Source organism: Theropithecus gelada, chromosome 10 (assembly GCF_003255815.1).
Source record: "Theropithecus gelada isolate Dixy chromosome 10, Tgel_1.0, whole genome shotgun sequence".
NCBI lineage: Eukaryota > Metazoa > Chordata > Mammalia > Primates > Cercopithecidae > Theropithecus > Theropithecus gelada.
The window spans coordinates 66595931-66616696 of record NC_037678.1 but is presented as its reverse complement, the minus strand read 5'-3'; the positions used below and the strand labels follow the sequence as shown (position 1 = coordinate 66616696).

Sequence of the window (20766 nt, the reverse complement as noted above, 5' to 3'; positions counted from 1 at the left end):
GCCTGTAATCCCAGCACTTTGGGAGGCCGAGACGGGCGGATCACGAGTTCAGGAGATCGAGACCATCCTGGCTAACACGGTGAAACCCTGTCTCTACTAAAAAATACAAAAATCTAGCCAGGTGAGGTGGCGGGCGCCTGTAGTCCCAGCTACTCGGGAGGCTGAGGCAGGAGAATGGCGTAAACCCAGAAGGCGGAGCTTGCAGTGAGCTGAGATCCGGCCACTGCACTCCAGCCTGGGCAACAGAGCGAGACTCCGTCTAAAAAAAAAAAAAAAAAAAATTAACAGAGGTGGGGTCTCACTGTATTGCCCAGTCCTGTCTTAAACTCCCGGGCTCAAGTGATCCTTCCACCTCAGCCTCTTTTTTTTTCTTTCTTTCTTTTTTTTTTTCTGAGGCAGAGTTTCACTCTTGTTGCCCAGACTAGAGTGCAGCGGTGGATCTTGGCTCACTGCAACCTCTCCCTCCTGGGTTCAAGAGCTTCTCCTGCCTTAGCCTCCCGAGTAGCTGGGATTACAGGCGTGAACCACTACGCTGGGCTAATTTTATATTTTTAGTAGAGATGGGGTTTCACCATGTTGGTCAGGCTGGTCTCAAACTCCTGACCTCAGGTGATCCAACCACTTTGGCCTCCCAAAGTGCTGGGATTACAGGTGTGAGCCACCGTGCCCAGCCACTGTCTCAGCCTCTTAAAGTGCTGTAAGCCATTGCCTGGCCTTAGGAGTTCTTTGAACCATCCTTGTAATTAAAAACATATTTTTAAATGTGGTAAAATATTGCATAAAAATGTATCAACTTAATCCTTTTTAAGTGTACGGTTGAGTGGCATTAAGTATTCTCATTGTTATGTAACCATCACCACCATCCATCTCCAGAACTCTTCTCATCTTGGAAAAATGAAACTCTGTACCCGTTAAACAATGACTCCCCATTACCCCTTCCCCCCAGTCCCTGGCAACTACCCCTCTCCTTTCTGTCTCTATGAATTTGACTACTCTAGGTACCTATATAAGTGGAATCATACAATATTTGTCTTTCTGGGGCTGGTTCATTTACTTAGCATGTTGTCCTCAATGTTCATCTATATTGTAGCATGTGTCAGAATTTCATTCCTTTCTAAGGCTAAACAGTATTCCATTTTATGTGTATATACCATATTTTGTTTACCCATTCATCCACCGATGAGCACCTGGGTTGCTTCTGCTCTTTGGCTATTGTGAATAATGTTGTTATGAACATCGGTGCAAATACATCTTCAAGACCACTGCTTTCAATTCTTTTGGTTATACATCCAAAAGTGGGATTGCTAGATCCTATGGTAATTACATTTTTAATTTTTTGAGGAACTGCCATATTTTTCATAGTGGCATTATCATTTTTGCAATTTTAAGTATGAAATGATTTTAAAATAAAAATGACAACTGAAAAAAGAAAGTAAAGGAAGCTAATATGGAGATGCATAAATATTGGCTTTAGTTGACTTAATAATTAGATAAAAATTGATTTTTAAATTTGTTGAGGCAGGGCGTGGTGGCTCACACCTGTAATCCCAGCACTTTCGGAGGCTGAGGCGAGCAGACTGCTTGAGCTCAGAAGTTCAAGACCAACCTGGGCAACATGGTGAAACCCTGTCTCTACAAAGAAATTCAAAAATTAGCCAGATGTGGTGGTGTGTACCTGTAGTCCCAGCTACTCAAGAGGCTGAGGAGGGAGGATCGCTTGAGCCTGGGAGGTGGAAGTTGCAGTGAACTGAGAGTGCAGTGAGCCTGGGTGACAGAGCCAGACCGTCTCAAAGAAAAACAAAAATCATTGATAAGCTCCGTGATATTCAGGATAAAAAAAGGAACATATTATTCATTAGAAATTAGACAATTAAGACCAAGAAGAAAATTAAGAAATAAGACAATTAAGACCAAGACCAAAAGAGGAAGTCACTCTGGATTTGTATAAGCATTAGCCGTGATAATTACAAAACCTGGCTTTCACACGCCTATCAGAATAGCCAAAATCCAGAACACTGACACCACCAAATGCTGGCAAGGATGTGGACCAAGAACCATCATTCATTGCTGGTGGGAGTACCAAATGGTACAGTTGCTTTGGAAGACAGTTCAATGGTTTCTTATAAAATTAAACATTCTCCTACCACACAAGGAGTTGAAAACATATCCATATGAAAACCCATACATAAATGTTTATGGCAACTTTATTTGTTGCTAAGACTTGGAAGCAACCAACATGTCTTTCAGTAGGTGAATGAATAAACAAACTGTGGTATGTCGAGACAATGGGATATTATTCAGCACTAAAAAGAAATGGGCTATCAACCCATGAAAAGACATGGAGCAACCTTGAATGCATATTACTAAGTGAAAGGAGCCAGTCTGAAAAGGCTACAAACTGTATGTATGTCCAGTTATATGACACTATGGAAAGGCAAAAACTATGGAGTTTACTTCAAAATTAGTCATTGCCAAGGGTTGAGGAGAGGGAAGGATGAATGGATATAGCACCAATGATTCTTACAGCAGTGAAACCACACTCAGTAATACTACTACTAATGGTAAAGTCATGTCATCATACATTGGTCCAAACCCATAGAATGTAAACTGCCCGGAGTGAACTCTGTTGTAAACTCTGACCCTGGGTGACAACGGTGTGTCAGTATTGGTTCCTCAATTGTAACAAATGTACCACTCTGGTCGGGGACATTGATAATCAGGGAGCTGTGCATGTGTCGGGAACAGGGAGTATATGAGAAATCCTTGTATTTTCCACTCAGTTTTGCTGTGAACCCAAAACTGCAATAGAAAATAGAGCCTGTTGGCCGGGTGCGGTGGCTCATGCCTGTAATCCCAGCACTTTGGGAGGCCAAGGCGGGCGAATCATGAGGTCAGGAGATCGAGACCATCCTGGCTAACACGGTGAAACCCCATCTCTACTAAAAATACAAAAAATTAGCCAGGCGTGGTGGCAGGCACCTGTAGTCCCACCTACTTGGGAGGCTGAGGTGGGAGAATGGTGTGAACCCAGGGGGCGAAGCTTGCAGTGAGCCAAGATCACACTGCACTCCAACCTGGGCGACACAGCAAGACTCCATCTCAAAAAAAAAAAAGAAAAGAAAAAAGAAAATAGAGCCTGTTAAAAAACAAAACAAAACAACTGGCTTTGAGCCTCCATCATCTCCTACTTGGATCCAAGTGGTTGTGGTGGAGATGTTGAGATGGGACCAATCCTGGCCATATCTTGACAGCAGAACTGAGAGGGTTTGCTGTTGGACTCAATGTGAGGAATGGCAGAGAATCAAGAATGACTCCAGAAATGTTTTTTGAGCAAGTGGAAGGACTAGCTGCTTCCTGAGGTAAGGAAGGCTGTGAGGGAAGCACAGTTGGGGGTGGATTTCAGGAGTGTGGTTTTAAACAGTTTACAGCAAAAGGATTTAAAGATGAAGTGACTTAATATACATTAAAAACTTAGGACAGGACAGGCACAGTGGCTCACGCCTGTAATCCCAGCACTTTGGGAGGCCGAAGTGGGCGGATCATGAGGTCAGGAGTTCAAGACCAGCCTGGCCAAGATAGTGAAACCCTGTCTGTACTAAAGATACAAAAATTAGCTGAGCGTGGTGGCAGGTGCCTGTAATCCAACTACTCAGGAGGTTGAAGCAGGAGAATCCTTTGAACTCAGGAGGCAGAGGTTGCAGTGAGCCAAGATCGCACCATTGCACTCCAGCCTGGGCAACAGGGTGAGACTCCGTCTCAAAAAAAACAAAAACAAAACAAACCAAAAAAAACTTTAGGACTCTGTCTCAAAAAAAAAAAAAAGAAAAAGAAAAAGAAAACATAGGACAGGACAGGCACAGTGGCTCACACCTGTAATCCCAGCACTTTGGGAGGCTGAGGCAGGAGGATCACTTGGGGTCAGGAGTTTGAGACCGGCCTGGCCAACATGGCAAAACCCTGTTTCTACTACAAATACAAAAATTAGCTGGGCTTGGTGGCGGGCACCTTTAATCCAGTTATTCAGGAGGCTGAGGCAGGAGAGTCACTTGAACCCAGGAGGTGGAGGTTGCAGTGAGCTGAGATCACGCCACTGCACTCCAGCTTGGACAACAGAGAACAGAGTGAAACTCTGTCTAAAACAAAACAAAACAAAACAAAAAGAAAAAAACTTAGGACAGTATTTGGTACTTCATAACACACATGCATGTAACGTTGACATTTATCTCCATTTTAAAAATAAGATTGAAGTCTGAAGGGATAAGCAACTTGTGTACTGTATCTCTTTGAGACCCCGCTTTCAATCCTTTTGGATATGCAGTTGACCCTTGAACAACATGAGTTTGAACTGGGTGGACCCCACTTATTCGTGGCTTTTTTTCAATCAAATGCAGTGGTGGGATGCCAAACTGCGGACAGGGAGAGCCAACTTTTCATATATACAGGTTCTGCAGCGGGACTTGAGCATGTATGGATTTGGGTATACCCAGGGGTTCTGGAGCCAGTCCCCCATGTATATCAAGGTATAACTCGAAAGTGGCATTGCTGGATCATACAGTAGTTCTATTTTTAGTGTTTTGAGGAACTGTCACACTGTTTTCCACTGCAGTTGCACCATTTTACAATCCCACTAACAGTGCATAATGGTCCCAGTTTATTCACATCCTTGCCAGCACTTGTTTTTATTTTTGTTTTCCTTTTTTCTTTCTTTCTTTCTTTCTTTTTTCTTTTTATTGAGACAGGGTCTTGCTCTGTCGCCCAGGCTGGAGTGCAGTGGCGCGATCTCAGCTCACTGCAACCTCCGCCTCCTGGGTTCAAACAATTCTTGTGCCTCAGCCCTCCCTAGTAGCTGAGATTACAGGCGCCCACCACCAGACCCAGCTCATTTTTGTATTTTTAGTAGAGATGGGGTTTCACCATGTTGGGCAGGCTGGTCTTGGACTCCTGACCTCAAGTGATTCACCCACTTCAGCCTCCCCAAGTGTTGGGATTACAGGTCTGAGCCACTGTGCCTGACCTGGTTTTTGTTTTCTAGAGTCTCACTCTATTGCCCAGGTTGAAGTACAGTTTTGACCTCCTGGGTTCAAGTGATCCTCCCACCAAAGCCTCCAGAATAGCTGGGAATACAGGCCATTTCTTTATTTCTATCAGAATTGGACTCATGGCTTCCTGTTTTATTCAGTGTGCTATCATCTGGATTATACAAGTCATTCTACATTTTGATGCTCAAATTGTGACAGATTTGGCCAATGGAAGCCACTTCAAGCTGGCTTCTGTGTCCTTTTGATGTGTCCCTATCATTCTTGGAGCACTTTCTTGATTCCTGCTGTAAGAGGATATTTCAAGAAGATCTTGTACTTTCTTTGCTGCAGCCCCGGAATTAGCCATTTCTCCAAGGCCCATGGGTCCTTTTAGTAAAGAACCATAGCTTCTGGCCCTGGCTTTACCCCTGATGAAACTCATGGCTTTGAAAGGCCCAGCATCTGATCTGAAGAGGCAGAACAAACCATTCATTTTACTGAGGAGCCTGAGGCCTAGATGTGGTCAATTGGCCAAAGTCCCCAGCCAGTGACAGAGCTTAGACATGAGCTGAGGCCCCTGACCTCCTGTCCAGTGCTCTCTGCCTGGCAATACATATTGCTAGCCAAGAGGTCTGCTCCCAGCAGGGCCTAGCCCTCTCTGGACCTCACTTTCCTCTTGTGGCCACTGAGGGTTATCTTTGCCCTGGGGGTCCAAGACTGCCTGAGAGCTGACCTTAGCTCCTGGCTCTTTATGTGCCTTACCTGCCTGGAGACTTTTATGGTTGAATCCACCTTAAATTACAGAAGAGGTCCTGCTTCAGCCTTTGTCTCCAGCTCTCGTGGATTTGGAGCTTACAAACCAATCCCAGCCTGAAATGACTTGTGGAAGTGCATGGACCTGGGGGGACACGTGGTTTGTTCCCTCCAGGCCAGGGATTCAAGGAATATGTGCCTCCCTGAAGCCCATCTTGGTCAGCTAAGACCTGTCTCATAGAGGAGCATCAACAGGAAAGATTGGGTCCAGGCCTGATAATGGGTTGGGAAGGCAATTGGAAAGGCCTCATCTGCCTGCGCTAAGGCTCCCAACCCACCCAGGTTACACCATCCGCATCTAGGGAAACAGAGATACTACCTTCCCACATCTGGAGGCCAGTGTCTCATTAGTCTCACCTCGAAGTTGAGAATAAGAACCCCTCTATAGTCATGTTCTCTATATGCCATTAGAGAATGTTTGCTGTGCCTGATTTGGGGATAGGTTATGCTGCATCTGACCGATACCCTCTGGTTTGGTCAGCCACGATAGAAACTTCCAGCCTGGAAATCCTTGATTATTCAATCAGTGCCCTTACTAGCGATGTCACACCAAGCAGCAGTCTGAAAGGCTTTCGTCTGTTGTATTCAAAAGACATTTCCTAAGCACGTGCTGTGTGTCAGGTGTTATGTTGCACCCTGACGTTGCAGAAACTATTTAAACCTTAGCTCAATCCAAGTAGGCTTTCAGGTAACAATTAGGATGCAAGTGGGATCCATCCAAATACAAGAGGAACAAGGAGGGGCAGCAAAAGAAAGGTTGTGGTGGTCAGGCCGGGCGTGGTGGCTCACGCCAGTAATCCCAGCACTTTGGGAGGCTGAGATGGGCGGATCACTTGAGGTCAGGAGTTTGAGACTAGCCTGGCCAACATGGTGAAACCCCGTCTCTACTAAAAAATACAAAAAATTAGCTGGGCGTGGTGGTGCATGCTTGTAATCCCAGCTACTTGAGAGGCAGAGGTTGCAGTGAGCCAAGGTGGCACCACTGCACTCCAGCCTGTGACATAGTGTGACTCCGTCTCAAAAAAAAACAAGGCCCTATCTTCTGACGTTCGCTTCTGGCACTCTGGAGTGTCAGATTCCTATAGGCAAGACTTTGTGGAGATAACTGAAATTTAAGCTGGTCTCTGAAGAATGATTTTGCCAAGTGAAAATTGTGGAAAGGGCATTATAGGCAGAAGGAATGGCTTCAGCAAACTACAGAACCTTTAAAGTGCAAGGTTATCCTGAACAGCAGAGCACCTGGGTGGCAGCAGCTAACACCCAGGCAATGGAGGGAGGAGTCAAAAATGAGAAATTCCAGATACCTCAGGGTCCAAGCATGAAGGGGCATGAACCTGTGCTTCTGTAGAGTGTAGTGACTCTATTCTACAAGCAACGAGGGCTTAATACAGGCTTTTAAAATAACCTTTATTTTTTAAAAGTTAATATGTGCATTACAGGAAACTGAAAAACACAAGAAGCAAAGAACAAAGTCATTAAAAATCACAAGCAGTTTATAGTTTGACATGTTCTTCTAGAGCGTGTGTGTGTGTGGGCAAAACATCCAATTTTATGGGACTGAGATTGTACAGTATATATCATGATTTTTCACACATCATGAATATTTACCAATTCAAAATCCCAAAGCTATATGAGTATTTTGATAACCAAGAATACACTACACCAACTCAAACTGCTAAAAAAAAAAAAAAAAAAAAAAATGTAATCCTGCCTTTCTCGGGACAAAAATTTCATAGAAGACAAAAATGGCAACACGCCTCTAGATAAAAGCATTGGCAGAGTTCCGATTTAAATGCTGCATTCCCTTAATGCTCAATTTAAAATGAAACACACAGCAACAGAATATACTAAGTATAACGTTTTTAAGAGAATTCATTAGCAGATCTATACCATTAAAATATTAGCAAAGTATATTTCCATTGAATTACTTAATGTATTTCTATAGTACAGCTAAAAGAGATGCATACATCAATGGCTATCAAAATGTAAATATGGACATACATTGACACATCTGCATACACCTCTTCCTGTATACTTCCTTCTGCCTCTCTGCTGCCAACCTAATGAACAAGTAAGTCCTGACATACACTGCTCAGAGGTGGCTTAACAATTCCATGTCCAAGATGCATCTTTTCTATCAATTATAACAAAGGTATTTACAAATTGGCTAATTCACTAGCTCTAGTTTTTATCATAAGTTGTCACCCCATTCATAAAGCTTAGATGTTACAAAATAATGAACTTTGTCCACAATGAACACAGGCACTTTACTAAAAATGCTTATAGACCTGTGGTTATCATCTAAAACCATTGTCTAGATATGAAGATACTAGCAAAGAGCCCTTCCCTTCACCCTTCCTCGTCTCCCTCTTCCACCATCCCAGTGACTAAGTATAGGATGTCTAGCTCCAAGAGGTGAACTCATGAAGGTCACTCCCAGAACACAGGCCTTCCTAAAATATAACAAAAGGACATTCACAAAGGGACTGGTTTACTACATCTATTTTTAACATACTTTGAGCATTAAGACTTATCCTTTAATCCACAATATTAACTAAAATGCACATATAGAACAATGGTTAGACCATCTGAACTAATCTCAGGAGCACAGCACCCTGCATACCTCCTCCCCCCTCCCCCACCCCAACCATCCAATGAAGTCTGCATTCACTCCTAAACATCAAGTTTTAACAATTCCATTCCCAAATGCAACCACTCCTAGTAAGTATTGAAAACAAATGCTTAGAGGGGTGTTACTTAAGCCCTCTACTCTTAACCTATATTGTGCACCTTTTTTTGAAAGGGAGTCTTGCTCTGTCGCCAGGTTGGAGTGCAGTGGTGTGATCTCGGCTCCGCCTCCCAAGCTCAAGCGATTCTCCTGCCTCAGCTTCCCGAGTAGCTGGGACTACAGGTGCACACCACCAACGACCAGCTAATTTTTGTATTTTCAGTAGAGACGTGGTTTCACCATGCTGGCCAAGATGGTCTCGATCTCTCGACCTCGTGATCTGCCTGCCTCGGCCTCCCAAAGTGCTGGGATTACAGGCATTAAACCACTGTGCCCGGCCGTTGTGCACTTTTAAACACCTAGAAAGACTAGATGTTTCAAACTGGACTGAAGTTTTCCATTATATACACAGTAGCATTGAATAAATGGTATACATACATAACACAGACTATAATTTGAGTGTCTTCTAAATAGGAACATTCTGGCCTAGAACCCTTCCCTTTCCCACCTCTACCAACCTGGTGGACAGCTATAAGCCATCTGTAATGCTTGGGGGGGGGGATTTTAACAATTTCCCTTCTGTTTTTAAGAAGTCTTCCCTGTGAATTTTAACACAAAGTACTCGATGTATCAGTTTACTAATTCTACTTTTGTCATACACTGGCAACCTCTTTAACATCGACTAGATGTAAATTAGGACTCCTGTGTCCACTTATATACACTATATACACAGCACAGTAAATAAAAATGCAGACACAAGGGACAATGGTCAATGTGCCTCCTCTTAAACACACTGGACACTGGTAGAAAGCCCTTTGCACTTTGTGCTCCTCCTTCCCCCTGAACCAGCACAAATAATCTCAAAATGGGTACTGCTCAGAGAATTGATCAGTTTCCAAGACAATATTTCATATCAAAAGGATAGCTACAAAATGTGTTATTTACTACCTCTACTTTTAACATACTTTGTGCACTTCTAAACATCTAGAAAGACTAGATGTTTCAAATAAGGACTTAAGTTTGTCCGCTATATACACAGTAGTGTTGAATAAACTACACACAGGTAACAATGGTTATATCTCAAAGTGTCTTCTAAATAGGAACATTCTGGTCTAGAACCCTTCATTCCTTCCAACTCCTCTCCACCACCAACCTGGTGAATATAGGCACGTGTCACTTAGAGCTGATGTTATCATTTCACTTCCAAAAGTCCTTTTCAGAAGACAGCCTTTCTACAAATTTTAACAAAGTGTACAAAATGTGTTAGTTTACTAACTCTACTTCTGTCATACATTGGCAACCTCTTTAATATCTAGAGACTAGATATTACAAAATCAGGACTCATTCGTCCAGTATATACACAATATATACAGTATAGCAAAGTTAAATGAAATGCATGTAACATATAGGCAATGGATTAAGCTGAAATTTTCTAATAAACAATGGCAAAACACCTTTTGCAGTTTTTTCCCTCCCACCTCCCAGATGGTTCAACAATTCCACTTCCAAACAGCATTTCCCATCAGTTTTTAAAAGCTATTTACAAAAAGTGTTATTCTACTACCACTTTTAAATACATCAAGCACTTCCTTCCAAATATCTAGAAAGACTAGATATTTCATATAACTTGTTCACCACGTACAGAGCACTGTTAAATAAAATTGCACACATATAACAATGGTTATCATCTGAGGTATCTTCTAAATGTGGCCATTTTGGCCTTGAATCATTCCCTCCTCTCTTCCTTCCTTCTTTGTCTTCAATCCAGTGGACAAGTACAGGAAAGTATAATGCTCAGAGATGGTTGAACAAATTCCTATGCAAAAGTCATTTACAGAAGACAAGTTTTCCTATGAATTTCAACACAAAGCGTACAAAATATGCTAATTTTACTACTTTGTCATACACTGGCAACCTCTTTAACATCTAGAGACTAGATGTTGAAAAATTAGGACTATTTGTCCATTATATACACTATATACAGAGCAAAACAAAATGCACAAAACATACAGAAAAATGTCTGAAAATGTCCAAGTATGAACACACTAGTATATTACCTTTTGCAATTTCTTCCCTCCCACCTCCTCTAAACCATTGAACAAGTATAGACATTACTATACTGCTCAAAGGTGGCTTCACAATTCAATTTCCAAAAGTATTTCCTATGAATTTTAGCAAAAAGATATTTACAAAGTGGTATTTTACTACCTCTACATTTAACATACATTGGGCACTTCTAAACATCTAGATAGACTAGATGTTTCAAGGAGTTAATTTGTCCACTATATACATAGCAGTCTTGAATAAACTGCAAACATGTAACAATACTTATAATTTAAGTCTTCCAAATGTGAACATTCTGGCCTAGAACCCTTCCCATCTCCATCAACCCAGAAGACATCAAATTTTCAGAAGACAGTCTTTCCTAGGACTTGTAAAACAAAATGTACAAAATATATTAGTTTAAACTCTACTTTTGTCATACACTGGCAACCTTTTTAACATCCAGAAAGACTAGATGTTGTCAATTAGGACTCGTCTGTCCTTTATGTACACTATATACACAGATAAGTAAAACAAAATGCACAGAGATAATGATTCATCTTGCCTCGCTGCATGCAGGATGGCATATAGCTCTCTGCACCTCCCCCTCCTCTCTCCTCCCCGAACCACTGCACAAACACAATGAGTATTACTCAACAGGTGATTTGGCCATTCCCCCCAAAAAACATTTCCTATGAATTGTAACAAAAAGATATTTACAAAATGTTATTTTGCTACCTCTAATTTTAACATATATCAGGCACTTCAGAACATCTAAAAAGAACAGACATCTCAAAAAAGCTTAGCATTGTCAATTATATACACAGTAGTGAGGAATAAAATGCACACAAAACAATGGATAGAATATGAAAATGTCTTCTAAATATGACCAGTCTAGCATAGAACCTTCTCTTCCTTCTCACGTCTTCCAGCTCCATGTCATCTAACCCACTTAACGTGGACGTATCGCTTCCAGAGGCCGTCTAACAACTTCATTTCCAAAAGTCATCTCCAGAAGACACGTATTTTCTATGCTTTCTTTTAAACAAATGAGAATTTACAAGATGTGTGACTTTCTAACTCTACTTTATCATACGTCGGCAACCTCTTTCCATCTAAAAGGGCTAGATGTGACAAATGTTTTCTATTAAAAGGTTGGGGTGGAGTTGAGAGCAGCTTTTTCATATTATATACACAGGCCTTCCAAAATTGGCCAGTAAATCTTCCCAGAGGGTGGCGGGCATTTCCAACGGGCCAAACGTGGCCTGTCATTCTACCATTTCTCTCTTCCGACAGCAAAGTCTGGTAGAACGATGACCAACTGCCCGATGGCCGCTAATCGTTCCACCCGTCGTCGTTCGGGGCTTCGCTCACCTCCCAGGCCCGTTAAGGCCTTTGTCCGTTGTCGTCAGGACTAGGTAGGTTTCGCCCAATGGCGACAGAGTGGTCACCTGGGAACCGGATCTGCGCGGCTCCGTGGCCTAAAGAGGCAGCCGAGCCTGCCTGCGTCCCTAGGCCGCCTTCCTGGGCCCTACACGCCCTAATGGCCTCCGCCGCGCGGCGTTCGAGCGGCCGCCATGCTTCCCGGCCCGCCACGCCCGCCGCAGCCCAAAAGCGCTGCGTCCCGGCGGCTCTGCGGGGGTTTCGTTGAGGCCCGGCAGGCTTGGGCCGGGAGACCCGGTGGCCGGCCGGGTCCGGGCTGGGAGAGGCCGCCGCCGCCATCAGTCACCGAGGTGGGGTGGGGAAGAGAGGTTCGCTGCGGCTTCAAGGCCTGGGCACAGCCAGTGGGCAGCCGCAGCAGAGGCCTCCGGTATCTGCATGGCACAGGGCTCGGCCTGTCCCGGGGCCCCCCAGTTCACCCGCCGGCCCAGGGCCGGAGGGCCTGGAGGGCCCTGAAGGAGCTGGCCGCGTCCTGCGTCTCTCCGCGTTCTCTGCCGACCGGAACTGACTTGGCAGTTCTCTGAGCTGGCGAGAGAGAGGAGGAGTACCGGAAGTGCCCTTGCGCTGGGAGCCCGCGAGCCATGGTTCCGGGTCTGCAATGTTCCGGCGTGGGAGTGGGGATAAGGGTGTGGTAACGTGGGGTTAGGACGCCCTCCTGGCTTGCTCTTCTCAACGGTAATTGCTGCTGGCCTCAGAATTCCCTCAGCAAACGTTACTTCTCGATTTCCTTACTCCTCCACTGCTGGTTAAGAAGACTCCAATTTTTCTTTTCTTTTTTTTTTTTTTGAGACGGAGTCTCGCTCTCGCCCAGGCTGGAGTGCAGTGGCGCGATCTCGGCTCACTGCAAACTCCGTCTCCCGGGTTCACACCATTCTCCTGCGTCAGCCTCCCGACTAGCTGGGACTACAGGCGCCCGCCACCTCGCCCGGCTAATTTTTTGTATTTTAGTAGAGACGAGGTTTCACCGTGTTAGCCAGGATGGTCTGGATCTCCTGACCTCATGATTCGCCCGCCTCGGCCTCCCAGTCCTCCCTGGGATTACAAGTGTGAGCCACCGCGCCCGGCCAGGCTCCAATCTTTCATTTATTCACTCATTTACCACCTGTTTACTGAGCACCTATGTGCCCCTAAGCACAGGGGAGTGCAGCAGTAAAGAAAAAAAAAAAACAGGAAAATTTCTGCTCTCCTAAAATTTACATTCTAGTAAGGGAAACAACAATAAACAAGATCCTTAAAATGCATAAAAGGGCAGATAGCGAAAGTGCTTTGGAAAAATGAAAAGGAAAGAGGAATATGAAGTGCGGGTGTGGAATGTTTTATAGCACGGCCAGGTGACTCTGGAGCAGAGACCCGAAGGAGGCGAAGGGATGAGCCATGCTTGGAGATACCTGTAGCGGGACAGCTTATGCACAGGCCACAAGGCCGAAGCATGTGGGCCAGGCTTGTTCCAGGAACAGCAAAGAGGCTAGGGAAGAGAGGAGAGAGAAATGGGACCATGGGAGGGCGTTGAACTGCAGTGCGGAAGAGAGCGGAAGTGGGGGGCAGGGGCAGAAGCAGGGAGACCCGATAATTGACTGTTGAAGTCAAGCAGGTGAGATATGATAGGGGCTTATGCCAGGGTGATGACAGCAAAGGGGGCAAAAAGTGGTTGAATTCAGGGGTTGACATAAGGTCAAGTCTACAAGATTTGCTGATGGACCAGATGTGAAGTGTGAAAGCGAGAACTGAAAGATGACTCCACACTTTTTGGCCTGAGCAAATGAAAAGGCAGCTGCCTTAACTGAGATGGAAGAAACCATGGGAGGAGCAAGCTTTGGGGAGAACACCAGGAGCTGAGTTTTAGGCGTGTTAAGTTTGAGATGTCTGTTTGACATTCAAGTGGGAATGTCAAGCAGACAGTTGGATTTATGAGTCTGGCGTTCAGGGGAAGGTCTGAACTGGAGATGAACCTTTGGGAGTCGTCAGCATATAGATGTCTTTAAAACTTTGAGGCTGCATGAGGGAACCAAGAGAGGGACAAGGTTTGAGGTCTGATCCCTGGGTAATGTTTACAGGTCAGGGGATGAGAAGGAACTAGCGAAGGAGACTGAGAAGTGACCAGGTAGGAGAACAACCAGGGAGTGTGGTGTCCTGGAAGTAAATAAGTAAATGAGGAAAGTGTTTCAAGGGGAATTTATCAACGGTATCCAACGCTGCTGCTATGTCAATTAAGATAAGGTTGGAAATTACACTTCAGCTTTTTTTTTTTTTTTTTGAGAGGGAGTCTTGCTCTGTCGCCCAGGCTGGAGTGCAGTGGCGCAATCTAGGCTCACTGCAAGCTCCGCCTCCCGGATTCATGCCACTCTCCTGCCTCAGCCTCCTGAGTAGCTGGGACTACAGGTTCCTGCCACCACACCTGCCTGATTTTTTGTATTTTTTTAGTAGAGACGGGTTTTCACCGTGTTAGCCAGGATGGTCTCTATCTCCTGACCCTGTGATCCGCCTGACTTGGCCTCCCAAAGTGCTGGGATTACAGGCATGAGCCACCGCGCCCGGCCACTTGCAGCTTTTAGAATTAATGCTATGATGAACTTTCTTGTGAATTTTCAAGTTTTGTGTAGACTTCTGAGTTCCTTTGGGTTTTTTTGGTTTTTTTTGTTTTTTTGAGACGAAGTCTTGCTCTGTCACCTAGTCTAGAGTACAGTGGTGTGATCTCCGCTCGCTACAGCCTCCACCTCCCAGGTTCAAGTGATTCTCCTGCCTCAGCCTCTCAAGTAGCTGGGATTACAGGCGCCCGCCACCACGCCCAGCGAATTTTTGTAATTTTTAGTAGAGATAGGGGTTTCACCACATTGGCCAGGCTAGTCTTGAACTCCTGACCTCATGATCCACCTGCCTTGGCCTCCCAAAGCGCTGGGATTACAGGCGTGAGCCACCACCCCCGGCCTCTGAGTTCCTTTGTTTGTATTTGTATTTGTATTTATTTTTTTTTTTAGGCCAAGTCTCGCTCTGTTGCTCAGGCTGGAGTGAAATGGCGCCATCTTGGCTCACTGCAACCTCTGCCTCCTGGGTTCAAGTGATTCTCCTGCCTCAGCCTCCCAAGTTGCTGGGATTACAGGCACCTGCCACCAGGCTGGGCTAATTTTTTGTATTTTTAGTGAAGACAGAGTTTTACCATGTTTGTCAGGCTGGTCTCAAACTCATGACCTCAGGTGATCCACCCACCTCGGCCTCCCAAAGTGCTGGGATTACAGGTGTGAGCCACCGTGCCTGGCCTGTATTTTTATTATTATTATTATTATTTTTGAGACAGAGTTTCACTCTGTCATCCAGACTGGAGTGCAATGGATCCATCTTGGCTCACTGCAACCTCCAATTCCCAAATTCAAGTGAATTCTCCTGCTCCAACCTTTCAAGTAGCTGGGACTACAGGCATGTGCCACCATGCCCAGCTAATTTTTGTATTTTTAGTATAGATGGTCTCGAACTCCTGACCTCAGGTGTTCCACTTGCCTCCGCCTCCCAAAGTGCTGGGATTACAAACATGAGCTACCACTACTCTACTTGAATGTTCCAACAGTGTCTGAAACTCCCCTTGTGCAAAACAGAGCTCTTGGTATCTCCCCAAAGCCTGCTCTTCCTTATCAGTAAATGGCAGTATAATCCACCTGTTTCCCAAGTGACATGGTTTGGCTGTGTCTCCACCCAAATCTCATCTTGAATCGTACTCTCATAATTCCCACGTGTTATGGGAGGGACCCAGTGGGAGATAATTTGAATAATGGGGGCAATTTCCCCCATACTGTTCTCATGGTAGTGAATAAGTCTCACGAGATCTGATGATTTTATCAGGGGTTTCTGCTTTTGCATCTTCCTCATTTTCTCTTGCTGCTGCCATGTAAGTAGTGCCTTTTGTCTCCTGCCATGATTCTGAGACCTCCCCAGCCATATGGAACTGTAAGTCCAGTTAAACCTCTTTTTCTTCCCAGTCTCGGGTATGTCTTTATCAGCAGTGTGAAAATGGAGTAATACACCAAGTAATTCTCGATCTTCCTTGATTCTGCATTCTCTCATTTCCCACACCCCAACCATCCCTAGTCCTATCTGCCTCCTGAATACATTTCAAATACAGCCAATTCCCAGTGCTGTCCATTACAGTAGCCACTAGCTACATGTGGCTATTTAAAGTGTAATTCATTAGACTGACATGAAATTAAAAATTCAATTCTTCAGTCACACTACCCTCATTCCAAATGCTCAAGAGTCACAGGGAACTAGGAGCCAGTGGCTGCCATATGAGCACAGGTGGAGAATGTTCCCACTATCCCAGGAAGTCTGTATCCAAGTCCAAACTAGCAACGTCTTTCATTTGGATGACTCTAATAGTCCCTTAATTGTTGTTCTGGTTTCTACTGCTCCCCCTTTCTAATCTGTTCTCCCTACAGAAGCCAGAATGAACTTTTAATCAAAAATCAGATCTTATAACTCTCCTGTTTAAGCCTTCAGTGGCTTTTCATCACACTTAGAACCACTGCCCTCCATGACCTGCCCTTTGACCTGCCCTTTGTGTCCCTCGTGCCTCATCTTTGTTTTTTTGTTTTTGTTTTTGTTTGAGAAGAATCTCACTCTGTCACCCAGGCTGCAGTGCAGTGGTGTGATTATGGCTCACTATAGCCTCGACCTTCCTGGGCTCAGGTGATCCTCCTGCCTCAGCCTCCCAAGTAGCTAGGACTACAGACACACACCACCATGCCCAGCTAATTTTTGTATTTCTTATAGAGACAGGGTTTTGCCATTTTGCCCAGGCTGGTCTTGAACTGGGCTTCCCTCCCCAGCCCGCCCCGGCCTCCCAAAGTGCTGGGACTTTAGGCATGAGCCACTGTCCCCAGCTTCATGCCCCATCTTGAGCCACTTTCTCCCTGTCTCATTACATCCCAGCCACACTAGTCTCCTTGCTATTCCTTCCACTCTCTGAGCTCTTCTCTGCCTCAGGACCTTTCCACATGCTGTCTACCTGGAAGGCTCTTCACTGGCTCTTGGCAAGGCTAAGTTTCTTCTCATCCTATAGGTCTCAGCTCCAATGTTATTTCTCTGGACAGCCTTTCCTGACCTCCCTTTCTCCAGAAGGTCTCTTCCAGTTATCATCACATTGCCCTGCTTATTTCCTTCCTTCATTTATCAAAAATCTCATTATTTTATTAATAGTAATGAACATTTCTGCTCATTTCTTATATGTGAGGCACTGTACTGAGGACTTGGCTTTATATGCTTCACTCTATTTATTTATTTTGAGATGGAGTCCCACTGTGTCACCTAGGCTGGAGTGCAGTCGCATAATCTCAGCTCACTGCAAGCTCTGCCTCCTGGGTTCAAGCGATTCTCCTGCCTCAGCCTCCCTAGTATCTGGGATTACAGGCGTGCACCACCACGCCTGGCTAATTTTTGTATTTTTAGTAGAGATGAGGTTTTGCCATGTTGGCCAGGCTGGTCTTGAACTCCTGGCCTCAAGTGATCCTCTTGCCTTGGCCCCCCAAAGTGCTGGGATTACAGGTGTGAGCCACCATGGATGACCTGCTTTATCTATTTTTAATTTAATTAATTTAATTTTGAGACAGGGTTTCACCCTTTAGCCCAGGCTGGAGTGCAGTGATAACGATCGTAACTCTCTATAGCCTCAAATTCCCGAGCTTGGGGACTACAGGAGTGCATCATCAAAAAAAACTTGTTTTTTTTTTTTGTCGTTGTTGAGACAGAGTTTCACTTTGTTGCCCAGGCTGGTCTCAAACACCTGGCTCTAAGCAATCCTCCCACCTCAGCCCCCCAAAGTGCTGGGATTACAAGCATGAGCCACCATGCCCTGCCTGTCTATTAATTTACTAGTTTATTTTCTGTTCTGGTTTTCCCCTATGTCCCTGGCACTCAGCACAGTGCCTGGTATGCAGTAGGCATCAATAATTGTAAAGAAATTAATGAATTGAGCACGTACTGTGGGCCAGTCACTGTGCTAAGCACTGTACATATATTGTCTCATTTAACCAGCACAGCAATCTGTGAAGTAAGTACTACTACTCTCCTCCTTTTACAGAGCAGAAGCTATGTAACTTATCTAGTTCTCAGAAAAAACTAGGATTTTAATCCAACTCATCTGACTCCCAAGCTCCCTGGGAAGGCATGATAGGGGATTTAGAAGTCTGAGCACACACAGCCTGAAACCACCCACAGCTCAGACTAGAATTGGGGAAACTAAAGGATTCCTTTCTTGAAGGGCTTTCTATTTCAGATCAGGCCACAGATTCTGGTGTGTCACTGCTCAGTGAGGAGGCAGATTCAGGGCCTGGATCAGGGCTCAGGCTTGGACAGAGTCAAGAAAGCTAAATGGCTGGGTGCCATGGCTCAAGCCTGTAATCCCAGCACTTTGGGAGGCCGAGGAGGGCAGATTGCTTGAGGCCAGGAGTCTGAGACCAGCCAGGCCAACATGGCAAAACCTCATCTCTACTAAAAATACAAAAATGAAGCTGGGCGCAGTGGCTCACGCCTGTAATCCCAGCACTTTGGGAGGCCAACGCAGGCGGATCACTTAAGGTCAACAGTTTGAGACCAGCCTGGTCAACATAGTGAAACCTCGTCTCTACTAAAAATACAAAAATTAGCCTGGAGTGGTGGCTGGCGCCTGTAATCCTAGCTACTCAGGAAGGCTGAGGCAGGAGAATCGCTTGAGCCTGGGAAGCGGAGGTTGCAGTGAGCCAAGATCATGCCACTGCATTCCAGCCTGGGCACTGAGCAAGACTCTGTTTAAAAAAAAAACAAAAACAAAAACAAAAATGAGCCAGTGTGATGGCGTACACCTGTAATCCCAGCTACTTGGGAGTCTGAGGCAGGGAGGCGGAGGCTGCAGTGAGCTGAGATCGCATCACTGCACTCCAGCGTGGTCAACAGAGGGAGATTCTGTCTCAAAATAGTAATAATAATGGCTGGGCATGGTGGCTCATGCCCGTAATCCCAGCATTTTGGGAGGCCGAGGCAGGCGGATCACCTGAGGTCAAGAGTTTGAGACCAGCCTGGCCAACATGGTGAAACCCCATCTCTACTAAAAATACAAAAATTAGCGGGACGTGGTAGTGTGTGCCTGTAATCCCAGCAACTCGGGAGGCTACAGCAGGAGAACCTCTTGAACCTGGGAGGCGGAGGTCGCAGTGAGCCGATATCGTGCCACTGCACTCCAGCCTGGGCGACAGAGTGAGATCCGTCTCAAAAACTAACTAAATAATAATAATAAATAAATAAAATAAAATAATGTTTTTTAAAAAAAGCTAAATGCTCCAGTTCAATTCTAAGCATCCTCAGCAAGGATGGGGGTGTGAACCCAGAGACCCCAGACAAGACCTGGAACCGGGGGTGCACCTAGTCTGATTGCTGAATCCACCATGTATTCTGTTTGTCTCAGATTAAGGATGAAACAGGGATACAAAAGTAAAAAAAAACGCTGGGCGCGGTGGCTCATGCCTGTAATCCCAGCACTTTGGGAGGCCGAGGTGGGTGGATCGTGAGGTCAGGAGATCGAGACCATCCTGGCTAACATGGTGAAACGCCGTCTCTACTAAAAATACAAAAAATTAGCCGAGCGTGGTGGTGGGTGCCTGTAGTCCCAGCTACCTGGGAGACCGAGGCAGGAGAATGGTGTGAATCTGGGAGGCAGAGCTTGCAGTGAGCCGAAATCGCGCCACTGCACTCCAGCCTGGGAGACAGCGAGACTCCGTCTCCAAAAAAAAAAAAAAAAGAACAGTAAAAAAAAAACACACACAGACAAAAAAAAAAAAAAAAAAAAAAAAAAATGAGCCTCCCTAGCACTCCTTGGGAAATATCACATGTCAGGTCTATGACAGAATGGTGTTTATTAGGCCAAAGGCTCCAGGCTCGTTAGCAGGAAGGGTGCTAAGCTGCAAGCCACAGCACAGCTTGTTTGGGAAGCAAAGGCAGTGCAACATGTGTACCCTCCCAGGCCTGGGCATATAGTCCCACCATTATTGCTATTAGCACTTGTCTGCACTGAGGCAGATCTAATTGTCATCAGGGCTCTGGAAAACAGGTGGTGTGGGGGGATGTTCCATAGAGTCCACTTAGGATCATCATTTTTTTTTAAATTTTTACTTTTATTTTTTTTTATTTTGAGAAGGAGTCTTGCTCTGTCACCCAGGCTGGAGTTCAGTGGTGCGATCTCGGCTCACTGCAAGCTCCTCCTCCTGGGTTCACACCATTCTCCTGCCTCAGCCTCCCGAGTAGCTGGTACTACAGGCACCCGCCACCTCGCCCGGCTAATTTTTTGTATTTTTAGTAGAGACAGGGTTTCACTGTGTTAGCCAGGATGGTCTCGATCTCCTGACCTTGTGATCCACCCGCCTCAGCTTCCCAAAGTGCTGGGATTACAGGTGTGAGCCACCGTGCCCAGCCAGGATCATCATTATTATCATTACTTGAATTTAGGACTGGTTTTGCCCTACTACAGAGTTTCTCAAACTTGAATCATTTCTAAATCAGCTTAACAACTTCCTTCATATCTATGTAGCACAATGTCTCAGTCCATTCAGGCTGTTAGAACAAAATATCATCAATTGAGTGGCTTATAAACAACAGAAATTTATTCCTTACAGTTCTGGAGGCTGGGAAGTCTAAGATCAAGGAAATGGCAGATTCTGTGTCTGGTGAAGGCCCAGTTTTTTTTTTTTTTTTTTTTTTTTTTTTTTTTTG

The 20766-nt window shown here is 45.1% G+C and overlaps 1 protein-coding gene across 1 annotated transcript; it reads right to left on the bottom strand.

Annotated features, from left to right (window-relative positions):
* Positions 1-11330: 11330 nt before the first annotated feature.
* LOC112633708 lies at positions 11331-12573 on the bottom strand. The gene has a single exon (XM_025400570.1). The coding sequence runs from the start codon at positions 12322-12324 to the stop codon at positions 11989-11991; it is 336 nt and encodes a 111-aa protein (XP_025256355.1). The 5' UTR covers positions 12325-12573; the 3' UTR covers positions 11331-11988.
* Between the last annotated feature and the right edge of the window lie 8193 nt (positions 12574-20766).